The sequence below is a fragment of the Polyodon spathula genome, chromosome 13 (genome assembly GCF_017654505.1).
Source record: "Polyodon spathula isolate WHYD16114869_AA chromosome 13, ASM1765450v1, whole genome shotgun sequence".
Taxonomy (NCBI): Eukaryota; Metazoa; Chordata; class Actinopteri; order Acipenseriformes; family Polyodontidae; genus Polyodon; species Polyodon spathula.
Genome location: NC_054546.1, coordinates 6,269,060 through 6,283,631, shown reverse-complemented (window position 1 = coordinate 6,283,631; position 14,572 = coordinate 6,269,060). Strand labels below are relative to the sequence as shown.

General features: G+C 37.7%; 1 protein-coding gene across 1 annotated transcript; it reads left to right on the top strand.

Annotated features, from left to right (window-relative positions):
• Positions 1-8,871: 8,871 nt before the first annotated feature.
• Positions 8,872-14,355, top strand: LOC121326098 (CUB and zona pellucida-like domain-containing protein 1). The gene is made up of 11 exons (XM_041269269.1): positions 8,872-8,937; positions 9,363-9,398; positions 10,008-10,052; positions 10,411-10,527; positions 10,691-10,735; positions 11,054-11,198; positions 11,423-11,631; positions 11,820-11,995; positions 12,861-13,249; positions 13,567-13,829; positions 14,217-14,355. Exons 1-11 carry the CDS (start codon positions 8,877-8,879, stop codon positions 14,261-14,263), a joined length of 1,533 nt encoding a protein of 510 aa, XP_041125203.1. The 5' UTR covers positions 8,872-8,876; the 3' UTR covers positions 14,264-14,355.
• The last annotated feature ends 217 nt before the right edge of the window (positions 14,356-14,572 follow it).

Below are 14,572 nucleotides of genomic sequence, written 5' to 3'. Positions count from 1 at the left end.
TAACAGATTATTTTGCTCACAGTCTGAATCTGGTGGTCTATAGCATGCTCCTATTATTATGTCCTTTGAATTTTTGTCCATTATTCTGACCCAGATTGATTCGGCTTTATTTTCTTTGTCCAGGTTTAACACCTGGGCTTCAAGACTGTTTCTTATGTATAGCGCTACCCTTCCTCCTCTTCTGTCCTGCCTGTCTTTCCTATACAGTGTATACCCACAAATATTATATTCGTCCCCATCACTCTCAGACAACCAAGTTTCAGTAACACCTATCACATCATAGTTACTTGTTAGTGCAGTAGCTTCAAGTTCTATAATTTTGTTTCTGATACTTCTAGCATTTGCATAAATACATTTAATGGTTGTCTTACCTGAGTTGTTGTCCTTGTTTTGATGCAGTCTCCCTTCTGTTTTTTTGTTGATTTCTCCCCCCTTTCTAGTTTAAATGCTTCTGAACCTGCTCGAAGATCTTTTCTCCAAGTAGACTGGTTCCCTTGTTATTTAAGTGCAGTCCGTCCCGTCTATACAGATAGTCCTCGTTGTAGAATGTGGTCCAATGATCAAGACAGGTGAAGCCTTCTCGTGTGCATCACGTCTTCAGCCATGCGTTTTGATTAATTATTTCCAGCTGTCCATATGGTCCTTTGCAAGGTGCCGGTAGTATACCAGAAAATACCACAGTTGGTTTTCTCTTTTAATTTCCTTCCTAACTCTCTGAATTTGTTTTGCAGGGATTTTGGTCTGTCTCTTCCAATGTTGTTTGTACCGATGTGGATGACTACTACCGGGTCGTCCCCTGCTCGTTCTAGGAGCCTGTCCACGTTCTCAGTGATGTGCTTGACCGAGGCTCCTGGAAGGCAGCACACTGTTGTAGTAAGGGGGTCCAAACTGCGAATTGAACTTGCTGTGTTTCTCAGTATGGAGTCCCCAACAATCATGACCTCCCTTCTTTTTGCTGTCTGGTCACCACTGTCAATAGGGTCCTGGATGTTGTTCCTTTCATTCTAGCAGGTAACCAGGTGCAGGTAGCCTTGTATTCTCCCCAGGCTCACTCAGCAGGTTCCGGAACAGTCTCAAAGTAGCTCCTGTTTCCACAGCTACCAGTCAGTTGGTGTCGTTCAAACCAAAAAGGTTAGTTTCCACAATATATATCTATATATATTACTGTTGTTTGCATAGACTCTGGGCTCCTCTCCTCTATCCTGACCTCCCCAGCATGACCCCCCCCCCCCCCCCCCCCCCTTAGCCACACTTTCCCTTATATACGTCCAAACCCACCAGTTGAATCAGTCCTGCACTTGTCTCTAAGAAACAGGTGTAGCTAATAAGACAATGACTCATCAACATGGAGTTTGAAGCACATGTGTGGTTTTACCTCCCCCAAGATGGCTGCTTCAACCGGACATTAGACTTAAGGTCCTCGCAATCTTGGGGAGGGTGAGGGTTAGCACACTGCACACCGGCCCTGGTCAAGAGGCCACACTTCAGCCCTGAACGAGAGAGAATACTCTCATCTGGTACTCTGGTTGAAGGCGGCTCTCACTTTCTGTGCTTTATTCTGGGGGTCACCTGTTTGCACTTCCTGGGTCATTTCACCTGAACAGTGTCTTCTGTCAATAGGGGAAGCAGCTGATTGGTCATTCACTGGAAAAAAAAAAGTCATATACATGTATGTATGTTGTCGTTGCTGAAAGAAAAGCACCAGTCACACGATTAACCTCAAATGAGGAATTTTCCCCTTCATGGTGTTATTAATGAATTAAAATATAATTTTTTAATTTTTTTTGTTCACATCTTGAATACCAGGATGCACCAGGATTGCTTCTGTTATGCTATCAGTTCACCATGGTAACAGTAACTGCCACGTGTTCCGTTGAGAATATTCTAAATCAGGGGGGTTCCACTCCTGATCTTTATTCCAACTTTGTTCTAAATTGTTTAATTAAACCAAATAAATCTTCACATCCTACAGTAGTTAATTATTTAATTTGACCTTTTAAACATGGAGTGGAATGGCTCTCCAGGACCGTTATTGGACACCCCTGTACTAAATGAATTTCCCTTCTTAGTAACACACTGAACAATGTACTACTTACTGAACACTTGTCAAAGTCAGGCGTATTTGACTGTGTCTATAAACCTTTATGTACCAGACACCGTGAGCATTTATTGGGTAGGAGTACAGGTAATTGGGGCTTGTGAATTCTCCTCTTTCACCAGTCAGTTGATCCTCACAAGGTCCTAAAAATGAAATAATAATATGCATAATTGATAAGGTCTGGTACTTTGCAGACAGTTGTAGTGAAAGAAAATTCATGTGAAAAGAGGAAGCAGTACGTATTGGAAGTGGCTGTGCTTCTGTAGAGACGGGCTGTTTTAGAAGTGTAAGGGACAAATAAAGTTAAGAAAAAAAGAACCATTGATTCAAATAAAGGGTTAGGGTTCATGCCATGGTCACGTCAAAAATAAAGTGCAAGCTAACAGTGCATGATACGATGAGGATCATGGGGGTAGTCATAATTAATCAGGATCTGAGTTCTTTCCACAGGCCCAGGAAAGGTTTTTTTTAATTATTACGCTACACAGATAAATACTGCAGAATAGTAATATACTGGTATGTCAGTAAAACACTGGAACTGTGTTAGAGAAATTGGTACTTACTGGATATCTTTGGGTATCTTGTTGTGCTGTACCATTTTAGAATGCCTGAAATTTTTTTGGAAAGAGCTCTTGAAAGAAACTAATTCATGCTTTTAACATGCCATATAATGGTAAGGAAGAGCTCTATCTTGTATAACATTGGCATCGTAATCTTGCAAATGGATATAATATTTCATATGATTTTATGATGCTGCGTTAAAGGCAGCTGGAGTTTTGAGAAACTATAAAGTTATTTAACTTTATTAAACAGCATATATTTATTGAGAGTTCCTTATCACATTTATTTGATTTGGCAAACTTCTGAACACAGAATTGACAGGGCAAGACTAATTGTGTTGAATGTACTGGGTTTAATTGGGAGCATATAACTATTTTGGAGTCATTAGTCAAACCTGCTACCTTACCCACATTGTTGTTTTTAAAGTTGAATCATTTGAATGTTATAGGGGTTTAATTTATTTTCCTTACAGGTTCACTTAAAGTATAAAAGAAACAAAAAGTGTGAAAGAGGGGATGATATTTTCTTCAGTTAATGCAATACTAGCATTAAATATTGGAATTGCACACTGTTTATCATCTTGTTTTTCAATCCTAATCCTATTGTTAATCATCAATAGACCAAGTTAACCTTGTAGTATAGATCAAATCAAACACAGGCCTTGAATCAATTCAATTCAATCATACAATGCTGTGCAATGCCAGATTGAAATTACCTGCTGTGTTAGACAAGGTTTGTTGGGCAGAAGATCTTGAAAGTCACAATTAAACAGTGCAGAAATACTCTCATTTTACACAAAGTTTTGGGGTTCAATGGGTTCATATTTTCTACCACAGTAAAACTCATTATACTCAGCAAAGTAGTTTTCAGGATTTACTTTTGATGAAGTCATGGGAATCGTTTATAAAAAAAAAGCTGACAATTTCCAGAAAACCATCAACTATATAACTGACACCCATTCGTTGTAAAATGTTTGCTGAAACCATACAATTAGTTCACAAAACTAATAAATGCAAGTATATCATCACGATAGAGACAAGGTGGGGGGCGACTCAACACTAAAATTTATTCTACAGTGTAATTTATATTCATGGTATAATGCACTCTGTTTATAAGAATTACTGATATAAGAATCAACCGCATATAGTGATCAAAACCACTGGGACAAAATAACTCCTATACTAACCATGCTAAAATACTCCTCTTGTAAGAATCATGCAATCCACTTATAAGAATCATTTCAGGGCAAACTGACTGCATTTAATATGATACTGTATCAAGTGCAATGACGTGTACAACCAATAAATCTGTTTTTGAATTTGAATTTGATCACATCTTGTGTGATTGGGTATGTACACACCGTGTATACAGTATAATCCCTGGTCCGCAGCGACTCCCAGTAGAAAAAAAGCAAGTCATGCAGTTTATGTGTGTCGAAAGACACATGACTGCATTGTACAGGTATTGTTTATATTGACTGTTACTGAAAATGTGTTTTAATAAAGTGAATAGACATTGATTGGATACATACTGAGTACAGCACTGTTATTGTGGGATTGCAGAGCTTTGCATCTCCGCTTAGTGAAAAACTGTGAGATTTGCATCGCACTTGAAAAAAGCAAACCACAGATGGTTAAATGCAGTAGTAGTCCTGACAGTAAATATTGTACTCTAATGTCATTTTAATTCAAAGGCCATTACATGTAACACAGCACAACAGTTCAACTAGGCACCCTCACAAGATGATTGCTTCTCAAGTATACTGCAGTAAAATAGGATTCTGCAGCCTGGAGTAAACATAATCGAGATCATATAACAAGCTGCTTACACACCAGGACTTGTTTATATTGTTTTGATGTATTCTTCTCAGTGATTGAGCACCATTGACATTTGTATACTGTATTTAAACTGCCGATGTGCGGAGGCGCTTTTGCAAATTGTAATCATATCGGCCCCCTTTTAAGAATCAACCGCTTATAAGGATCAAATCACCTGGGATGGATGAGATTCTTATAAACAGAGTGCACTGTAACATGTGAATGCACTGTCAAAAGCAATCAGCACGTATACAGTCAGTTGCTCTGCAGTCTCCTTTGCAGTCTGTTATAATGATTAGTCACACCATACTGTACCCTACCCGCTGAACAATGGGACTGTTATTTAGCCCCAATTATTTCTCAGGGCCAGTGTCGTACACTTTAGATAACAATTTAACTGTAGACTTATTTATTTGGTTTGGCAAAACATTGGCTGTGGTTGAATGACACCTTCCATTGTATTAAACATTCTGGATTTATCTAACTATTCAACTAATTTGTGTTTATAATAAATGGCTAGAAACTAAATGACCTTGTGTCGAAGTATTCTGTTAGCAATTGTTATATGTAACGTCTCGGCTCAGAGTCAGCTTCTCAATGTTTTGATATATTTAACATACCTTTGTCAAGGGAAAGTGTGTTTGAAAACAAACAGTAGCAATACTTACAAGGTTTTGATTCCATGACAACTACACTCAGCTATTTCTATTTAAATGTATTAGTTTGTTTAGGATGTCAATTAGTACATAACTGCTGATTTAATGATCTACTATTCCTTTCTATTTCAACTTTCAGGGATCATAGTATTGAGACTTTATCTGTTTAATTTCCTTTACTCATCTGTATTGTACATTATCTTATTTCCTTCTAAAACTACAAATTGTAGGTCATGGATGTTTACTATGTAGTCAAAAGTTTACATACCCCAAAGGAAATGTATAATTTCTAGAAATTACAGGAAACATTTTGTGTAGCAAAAGTTTTGCTTTTGTGGACGAGGAAAACAGTTAAGAAGGTCTACAATTTAAGCATTTTTTTTTGCAAAACTCCAAATGGTAATTCAGAAGTATTCATACCCTGACAAGGAAAACGACATTAAGAGCTAGTTGAGGAACCTTTAGCAATAATAACCTCTTTTAACACTAGAACCCCCATGTGGGTCATTATTTTGACCCATACTTTTTTAAACTGCTTTGATATGAAAATGAAAGAACTATCAGATACAACTCAGTTTTATTCACGAACATCATATCAAACATAAAAGGATTTATTTTCAAAATGAGTACATATACAGCATGACTACAAAACATGAAAAACTATAATAAAATTAACATTTCAAAAGAAATGTATGTAAACTGATGCATGTACATACAAAACATGAAAAATATAGTATACTAGGTCTGGGCATGCAAGCCTATGCTGCCTGTATACGTCACTCCCTCAGCAGCTGTTCAGGAGAGTTTGCCTATCGCATTGTAGCCTATATTCTACTGCTGTTCTTCTCCCTTTATTACTCTGTGTTACAGGCTGGAGAGTATATAGAGGCCCAGAGACAGACTGCAGTTCAAAAAAATAACTCCTCATAAATAAACACAAAAATGAAAGTGCACAAGGGCAAAAATAACAGTATTTAAACACAAATAACAAAAGGCCAAGCAAAACTTACAAAAATAAGGGTTTCCAGGCTAGGCAATGCCTTCACTGGATTCAAACGTTACAAACAAAAACCACCAACCTGCTTCCTCACCTCCCTCCTCTTAATGGGCATCAGAGGCCTCCTTTTATGTCAGTTGGCTGGGTGCTAATTGATCGTTAATTAAGTTAATAATTTTATCAACTAATCAACCCCAGCCACCTGAACATAATAAACCCAGGCAGGTAGGGGAAATTAACCCTATCCCTGCCAATTTCTAAACGGCAGAGCTGTGTTCTGCCACACTACTTGTTTATTTGTTGTATTTATTTATGAATCGCACTTCTCTAACACTTGTAAGTCAGTTTGGATAAAGGTGTCAGCTAAATACAATAATAATAATAATAATAATAATAATAATAATAATAATAATAATAATAATAATAATAATAATAATGTGTAGCTGGGGGCACAGCTGTGGCTATTCAGTCCTACTTTCAGTCAAGAGAAATACATCAGAAATGCACCCAAAAAAGCACAGTCCTCACAGATGTAAAGCAAAAAAGAAAATATAACTAAATTCATGTTCAAAGTTAACAGACAGTCCCGCTTGCAGCCAGTTCACTTTGAATGTCTTTGGCAGTCAATCTGGGATTGTTATTAACCTTCCTCACAATTCTTCTACTTGTTCTTGGTGAAAGAAACTTCTTTCATCCAGACCGAGGGAGTGTTGTGACAGTGCCATCAATTTTGTACTTTTTGATAATAGAAACAATAGCTGAAATAGGGATACGTAAATGCTTGGAAATCTTCTTGTATCTTTCTCCAGCTTTATGACAATAAATCATTTTCTGCCTAAGATCTTCAGATAGTGCTTTACTTTTTCCCATATTGACTTATTGGTAATGACAGCAATCATCCTATGCCTAAACCTTTTATACTCTCTTAAGAATGTTCACCTACAATCCAGCACTTTCTAGACTTATTTAGAATTAGGTTCTGCGTTATCATATTGAAATTTCTAGCACCTTGTAGACAATACTATCATAGCATCAAAGGGTATGAACACTTTTGAATTAGCATTTTTTGAGTTTTGAAAAAAAATGCTGAAATAAATAATTGTAGACATGTATTTCTTGTACCTTTTTTCCTCATCCACAAAAGCAAAACTTTTGCTATGAAATATTTTTCCTGAAATTCTTTGTTTTCATGAGATTCCTAGAAATTATATATTTCCATTGAGGTCTGTAAACTTTTGACTACAACTGTATCATTTTTACCAGTTAGTCTGTCTCCCTGTACTAGGTTCGCCTTTGTACACAGGATATCCTGCGCTAGCTGGCTGCTTTTTCCAGCCAGTTTTTCGTGCCATAGACATTGCCAGTGTTAAGGGCTTTTGGCTACACTGTGCTGTTATTTGGCAGGAGCCTTTTCGACCTGAAATTATTCAGATTATCTTTTGTCATTGCTGTGCGTGCTTTAGCATCAACAAAGGGTACAAGATTTTTCAGGTTAGCAGACAATCTACAGCCCGTCTGTTCGGCAGGGCATTCTTGCAGTTGCCAGTGGCTCTTTTAGGTCTTCACCTGCTCGACACTTCTCTTGGTACCAGAGCCTGTACCAGTAACCTGGTTTGGTACCATAGTTGCTACCAACCACCTTGCTTGGCACAAGGTTAGTATCAGTGACCTTGTTTTTTACAGGCCGGTACCAATGACCTGGTAGGTACCAGATTAGGTACCAGGGACCTTGTTCAGTACTGAGGTCAGTACAAATCATCTAGTTGATACCAGATTCGGTTCCAGAACCGGTAACAACGGCTCGGTTTGGTGACAAAGACCATTACCAGTACTCCATTCTTGTACACTACAGTTCTCAGCACTCCAGTTAACGTTGCTGTCTGTTTTGTGTGCACATATATGGCATGGCTGAACTGTTTATTTCAACCTTGCACCATGCCTAGGTTTCACTCTTGTGCTGCTTGCAAGAGGAACATCCCAGCAGAAGATAAGCATGACAGGTGCACCCACTGCTGTTGGAAATATTAGATATTGGAAAGCAGGCTGGCCCGTTGTTGTAGGGACCTCTCTGTGTCCCTTCACTGCAATCAGCTCACCTGTGCTTGGGCACAGTTCTGGGCAGTGTCACGAGGAGAGCGGTGGTGACCACAGATACTTCCAACCTAGGTGTGGGAACCCCCTAGGAGAGTCTAAGCATACATGTGTTGGACATCTGGTCATCTCATTCTCTGCACTAGCACAGGTCCTGTACGGTCAGCCGTGGGAGATGCCAGCCTGTTGTGACCTGCTACGCGTGGGGGACTCTGTGGCATTCAGACCTAACAGGCTTGGAACTTTAGGTCTGGCCCTTGAGCGGAGACATTTGAGTCACCTGACAGGGTCATTGTCACCCTTCAGAATACCAGGGCAGCGTCTACCCGCTCCCAGTACGGTTACAAAACGGGTGTCACTCTTTAATCTACTTTATTTTGAAGAGAAATGCACTTGCTTTAAAACGATGAATGTAAGCTAATATTCAATAAGTAACTGTGCAAATAAGTAACTAACTTCAGTCTTGAATTGGAAATAAGTAACTAACTTCAATCTCGATTCAAGAATAAGTAACTAACTTCAGCCCAGTTCTAAACTGGATGATTGTGGCTCTGATAAATAATTGGGGCTAAATAACAGTCCCATTGTTCAATGGGTAGGGTACAGTATATATAGCAGGTGTGACCGATCGCTACAACAGACTGCAAAGGAGAAAAATGGAGACTGCGGTGAAACTGATTGTATATGCCCTGATTGCTTTTGACGGTGCATTCCCAGGTATGTTACCATGGATATAATTTTCACTGCAGAATAAAATTTACCATGTTGCAATAATAGTTGCCCCCTGCCTTGCCTCTTTCTTAATGATATACTTTAATTTATTAGTGTTGTGAATATCATTGTATGGTTTCAGCAAAAATTTTACAAGAATTACAAGGAAAGCGAATGGATATAATTTATATAGTTGATGGTTTTCTGTAAATGTGCAGATTTATTTTTCATACCTTGCCCATGACTTCATAGAAGCCTGGAGATGTTGCATTTAATCTAAATAATGAAGACTACTTCACTGAATATAATGAGTTTTACTGTGGTAGAAAATATGAACTCATTGAAGTCCAAACCTTTGCAAAAGCATCCACAACCAGCTCACTGTTGTGTAATATGAGAATATTTCTGCACTGTTTAATTGTATCTTTCAGGATCTTCTGCCCAACAAACCTCATCTAACACAGCAGGTAATTTCAATCTGGCATTGCCCAGCATTGTATGGTTGAATTGAATTGATTCAAGCCCTTTATTTTATTTGATCTATGCTACAAGGTGAACAAGATGATAAACAGCGCGCAATTACAATATTTAATACTAGCATAGCATTGGCTGCCAAAAACATGCAGTATGCACTATTCGTTAATTAATTCAAATGCCGTACAAAAAGCCAAAATCCAGAATTGAAGCTGAACTTTTATTTAAAAACAATTTGTCATGAATCGTTTCTCAAATCTCAATCCAGCATGCAAGAATCCCAAACTAAGTTTTTATTCCAAATCAACCGACATATACAATGTGTGTGTGTGTGTGTGTGTGTGTGTGTGTGTATATATGTGTGTGTGTGTATATATATATATATATATATATATATATATATATATATATATATATATATATATATTACAACATTACATTGTTGTCATTATATTTATCTAGTGAGCAAATACATTTTTTAAGACAGGGATCAACTTTGTTATTCTATAACTGAACTGGTCTATGGATACAATCTTTTATATTTCAATCAGTGTAGAACCTCCACCATCCTGTGGTTAAAAGCATGAATTTGTTTCTTTCAGATCCTCTCAAATGGTACACCACAACAAGATACCCAACGATATCCAGTGAGTACCAACTGCTTTAACACAGCTGCAGTGTTTTACTGACATACCGGTATATTACTATTCTGCAGTATCTATCTGATCCTAGTTAAAAGCTGTATTGTATCATTTTAGTGTTTCATCCCCGGTTTGGTAAGGTGTTTGTCTGAATTAAGATTGGACTCAATATAAGCACACAACCTTTTTTACCACATCATGATCCTATGTGCTCTCATATACCTTTGCATTTCACTTTCTTTTTGGTTTTAGCAAGTGAAAAGTCAGGGCTGAATTTGATAGCAACAGGGAATTCCCCCGGATTGCATCAACCACTTATTTTTATGGGTAATCTAAATTTTTCTTTTTTTCTATTCATCACCAGGATCATGCTATGGCAGGTGCCATGGTTATGCTCAAAACTGCTCTTGCAGTTCCAGTTGTGCTTATTATGGTAACTGCTGTGCTGACTTCTGTAACTACTGTTCCTATGTGAATAGCGGTAAGTAATGTATTGACTATTAAACTAACAATTGAGGACTTACTGTGGAAGGTGCAGTCAGAAGTTGGTAGTCACATTCCAAGCATAGATGGAAATGTTCATATAAGAATGGTCATGTACAGCCTGTGTGCTAAGGCACTAAATACAGATTTTGTTTCCTCAGGTTATTGCTACTCGACCCCCTTTCCAACAACACCACCAGCTGCAGGTAGATATTTTAAGATTCAGTACATAAACTATTAGCCTGGAGTCCCCCGTGGCTCAGCCAACAAGTGCACTACAGCTCGGAACAAACAAAATTTAAAGGAGGGACAAAGGCACTGAAGCCAACAAGAAGAAAAACATGGGGTTTAAATACTGCTAGCAACTACGTCATATATTGCTAATGCCTTTGAATGTCACATATTAAACACAGTATTCTGTAGTATAGTGCTGTTTTTGTTTGTTTGTTTGTTTGCTATATATGAAAAGCTGCAGTAGTTTCTTGCAAACAGAGTATGCTTTTTTTGTTTGTTTGTTTAATTAGGTTCCTGTGGAGGTTACCTAGAAGGACCTTATGGATCATTCTCAAGCCCTAACTACCCCTACAATTACCCAAATGGAGCCTACTGTACATGGCACATAAGGGTTGAAAGAAATGATAAAATATACTTGACATTCCTTGAAATACAGTAAGTATGCTTTTTGGAACAACCCATTATTAGTGCAGTCACATTTGGCACCAGTGTCAACATAACACATACTTGACACGGCACAGAAAGGTCACAGGAAAATCTATTTTATAAATGCAAGTTCATTTTTAAGAAGTGTAATGTAGCACCTACTGTTCAATATATGCAGAATCTGTAAAATATCTGTGACAATTTGTTTTAAAAACATATTTATTTTTTCCCAGAATGGAAGCATGCGGTAATTGTAACTGTGATTCAATTTCAATATATGATGGACCTTCAACCAACTACCGTCGCATTGGGTTTATTTGTCGTAATAATACAACTGAATTTGAATCATCTTCAAACACTATGACAGTGGTGTTCAGAACAGATGGGTCTGTCACAGCTACTGGGTTTTATGCCCAATACAACACTGTACATCAAAACCGAGGTAATTCAAATACACACTTATTTATATCCCCTATAGTCTCAATATTAAAAGAAGCCTAAATAAACTCATTCATTGTAATACTCTTTAACAGGATACACAGAGATAAATCTTTTTTAAAGTCATTTAAATTGCAAACAGTGCACAATTTAAACCCATTTTCACTGCGGCTGTTTCCTGCTTTCTTAAAGCAAACATCCAGTGCAGTTCTGTCTCCATGGAAGTGACTTTGCAGAGGTCTTACATCGAGTCCCTGGGCTACAATGCCAGTGAATTATACCTGAATGATCCAAACTGCAGACCGCAAACCACGGGCTCTCAGGTTCTGTTCAGAATACCACTGAATCACTGTGGAACGTTCCGGGAGGTAATGCCAGTCCATGACCATGCAGCCTGGTCAGGATTCCTGCATTCATCTAAACGCTTTCAACTTGCCATACCTTTTTAATATTAATATTTGATTGTTTCCACAATATAATCACTTTCCAATTCACCTGCATACAGTGGTAGCATACAAATCGACAGATTCAGGTATTCATAGTCACAGTCAATGCCACAGTCCTCTACCTAGAGAGGCTTTTCTAGTATTTTAATTCAGTGGTAAAATGAAAGGGTCAAATAAATATAATACAAATAAATAAATAAATAAATAATGGAATACTGATATGTAATACAATTGTGTATCTCAGACAAAATACATTAATAAAATAAGCAATATTGCATAATTCTGTAAATAGTTATCTAAGTGGGTATAGCTTATTCTTTCCAAATGAGTAATAATGCTGGGGGTTTTGTATCCATAACTATAAAGGTACCCAGTAGTAGAATATGTAGTACAGTAATACTACTGTATAGAAACTTCAATCTTCAATTGAGTCAAAACGTTTGTCAAAGTACTTTATAAGATTCTTTCAATATTTACTCAAATTAAACCAGGATTGAAAACGATTTTGGTAGCCAGAGTTAAACAATAGTTACATAAGAAGCTTCCAGAGATACTTGTCATTAAAGTAACTATACAAATGTGTACAGTATTGTATATGAAGACATCTATCTTCAGAGTTTTGAAAAATCTATTGTATTTCCCTTGCTAGTATTTGAACCTACAGTCCATGTACTATTTATTGAGCTGGTACAGAAATACTTACAGAATGTAACCTAGATAGCTGGAGTAGGGCTCAGTTTCCCTCTGTATAGTTTCACCACAACCCAGATATTATTTTCCTTTGCAGGTAAACAGCGGAAGCATTGCCTATTACAATAACATCAGAGCTTATAGTTCTGGAGGAGTGATCACCCGCCAAACCAACCTGCAGCTTCGTGTGGGCTGCAAAATGGAACAGAACACAACAGTGCAGATCGTGTACATGGCGAAGGAAGAGGTGACTGCCAACGAAACCAGCTGGGGCCGATACAGCATCAGCATGGCATTCTACACGTCAGATTCCTTCTGGAGACCTGTTCATGAATGGCCATATTATGTGGATTTGAACCAAGACCTTTTCGTGCAAGTGCAGCTAAACAGCTCGGATCCGGACCTCGTTGTGTTTGTGGATACCTGCGTGGCCTCCCCTTCTTCACATGACTTTGTGTCAAAGACCCACGACTTAATTAGAAATGGGTAGGACTACACTTCTCACTGAGCTTGCACAATGTTGTCATTAGCAGGAGCTATTTCTAGTTATAAAAGATGAGCAAGGGGAATAGGAACAAATATATGCCAATTTCGCCTAAGGTGGCACATTCAACTTTTCAGTTGGCAGGATAGAGCACCCTTAAAGAGAAAGGCATGCAAATGACAGAGCAAAGGGGACTCTCTACTTACCCTGTATACGTATTATAAATTCTACATTAGAATTTGAGTTAACAGAGCACTTGTGAAATGTAGATGATTTATAATACAACATGTGTACTGTTTTTGATTGTTTGATTTTTCAGGTGTGTGAGAGATGGCACGTACTCTTCCTATTACTCTAATGCTAGCAACACTTCGCGATTCAAATTCAGTGCCTTCAAGTTTCTGCGCAGCCACCCTTCAGTGTACCTGCAGTGTAGAATTGTAGTGTGCCAGGTCTACGATTATTCAGCTCGCTGCTACAGAGGCTGCTTGCCCAGAAGCAAGAGGGATCTGAGCCTGCCCGAAAGGAAAACTGAAGTTGTGGTGGGACCCATCCAACTGAGGCGGGGGGATACTCCTGGAGGTAATCAGAGAGCAGGCACTACTAAAAAGACATCAAACTAATTTATGTATTCTTTAACTTTTTCAGCACAAAGTATTTAAATTGATCAGTCTATACCTTGCCTGTATAAGCCACAGATATATAGATCTATCTATTTATCATTTTATATATATATATATATATATATATATATATATATATATATAAAAGCATTTTATGTCTCTAAAGCATTTTATTTTTTTTTTTTTTTTTTTTTAAGGGTAATCCCAAGAAACCACATTTACATTTGGCAATATTATATTAGGCAGCATTACAAAATCCTTCAGAGATGTACATTAGAGGAAATAGGACTGTCTATATAACACTATAATAAATCTGTTATAATAAATCTAATCTGTTGCTTTTCAGACCAGATGAAAGCCAGTGAAAAGGCTCCTGCGAAAGCTCCCACATAAAGGTCCAAGCAGTTATTTCTCTGAATCTACAGCTGCAGCTTTTACAGTTACCGGCACTATATATCAAACCTATTTATTCCTTAACTCACTCTATAACCATCAGGATTTAAATGTATGGGATACTAGGTTTCTTAGGTCTAATACCATCAACAAAAAGAACACATTTCACTCCAGCAGAAAAGCTTTGGATGACAATGAAATCTGTCATTTTCATTTATAAATGGCACTGCAGGCACCAACATTATCCTTAGCAACTTACATCTTTACACGCCAACAATTTTACTGTAGAAACCATTCATTAAACATTGT

Bases quoted from the DNA above. Each gene is read 5' to 3' on its own strand.
- LOC121326098 (XM_041269269.1), top strand. From the start codon at position 8,877: ATGGAGACTGCGGTGAAACTGATTGTATATGCCCTGATTGCTTTTGAC. The intron at 10,053-10,410 runs GTGAGTACCAAC...ATTCATCACCAG, and splicing joins AAGATACCCAACGATATCCA to GATCATGCTATGGCAGGTGC. The intron at 13,830-14,216 runs GTAATCAGAGAG...GTTGCTTTTCAG, and splicing joins GCGGGGGGATACTCCTGGAG to ACCAGATGAAAGCCAGTGAA.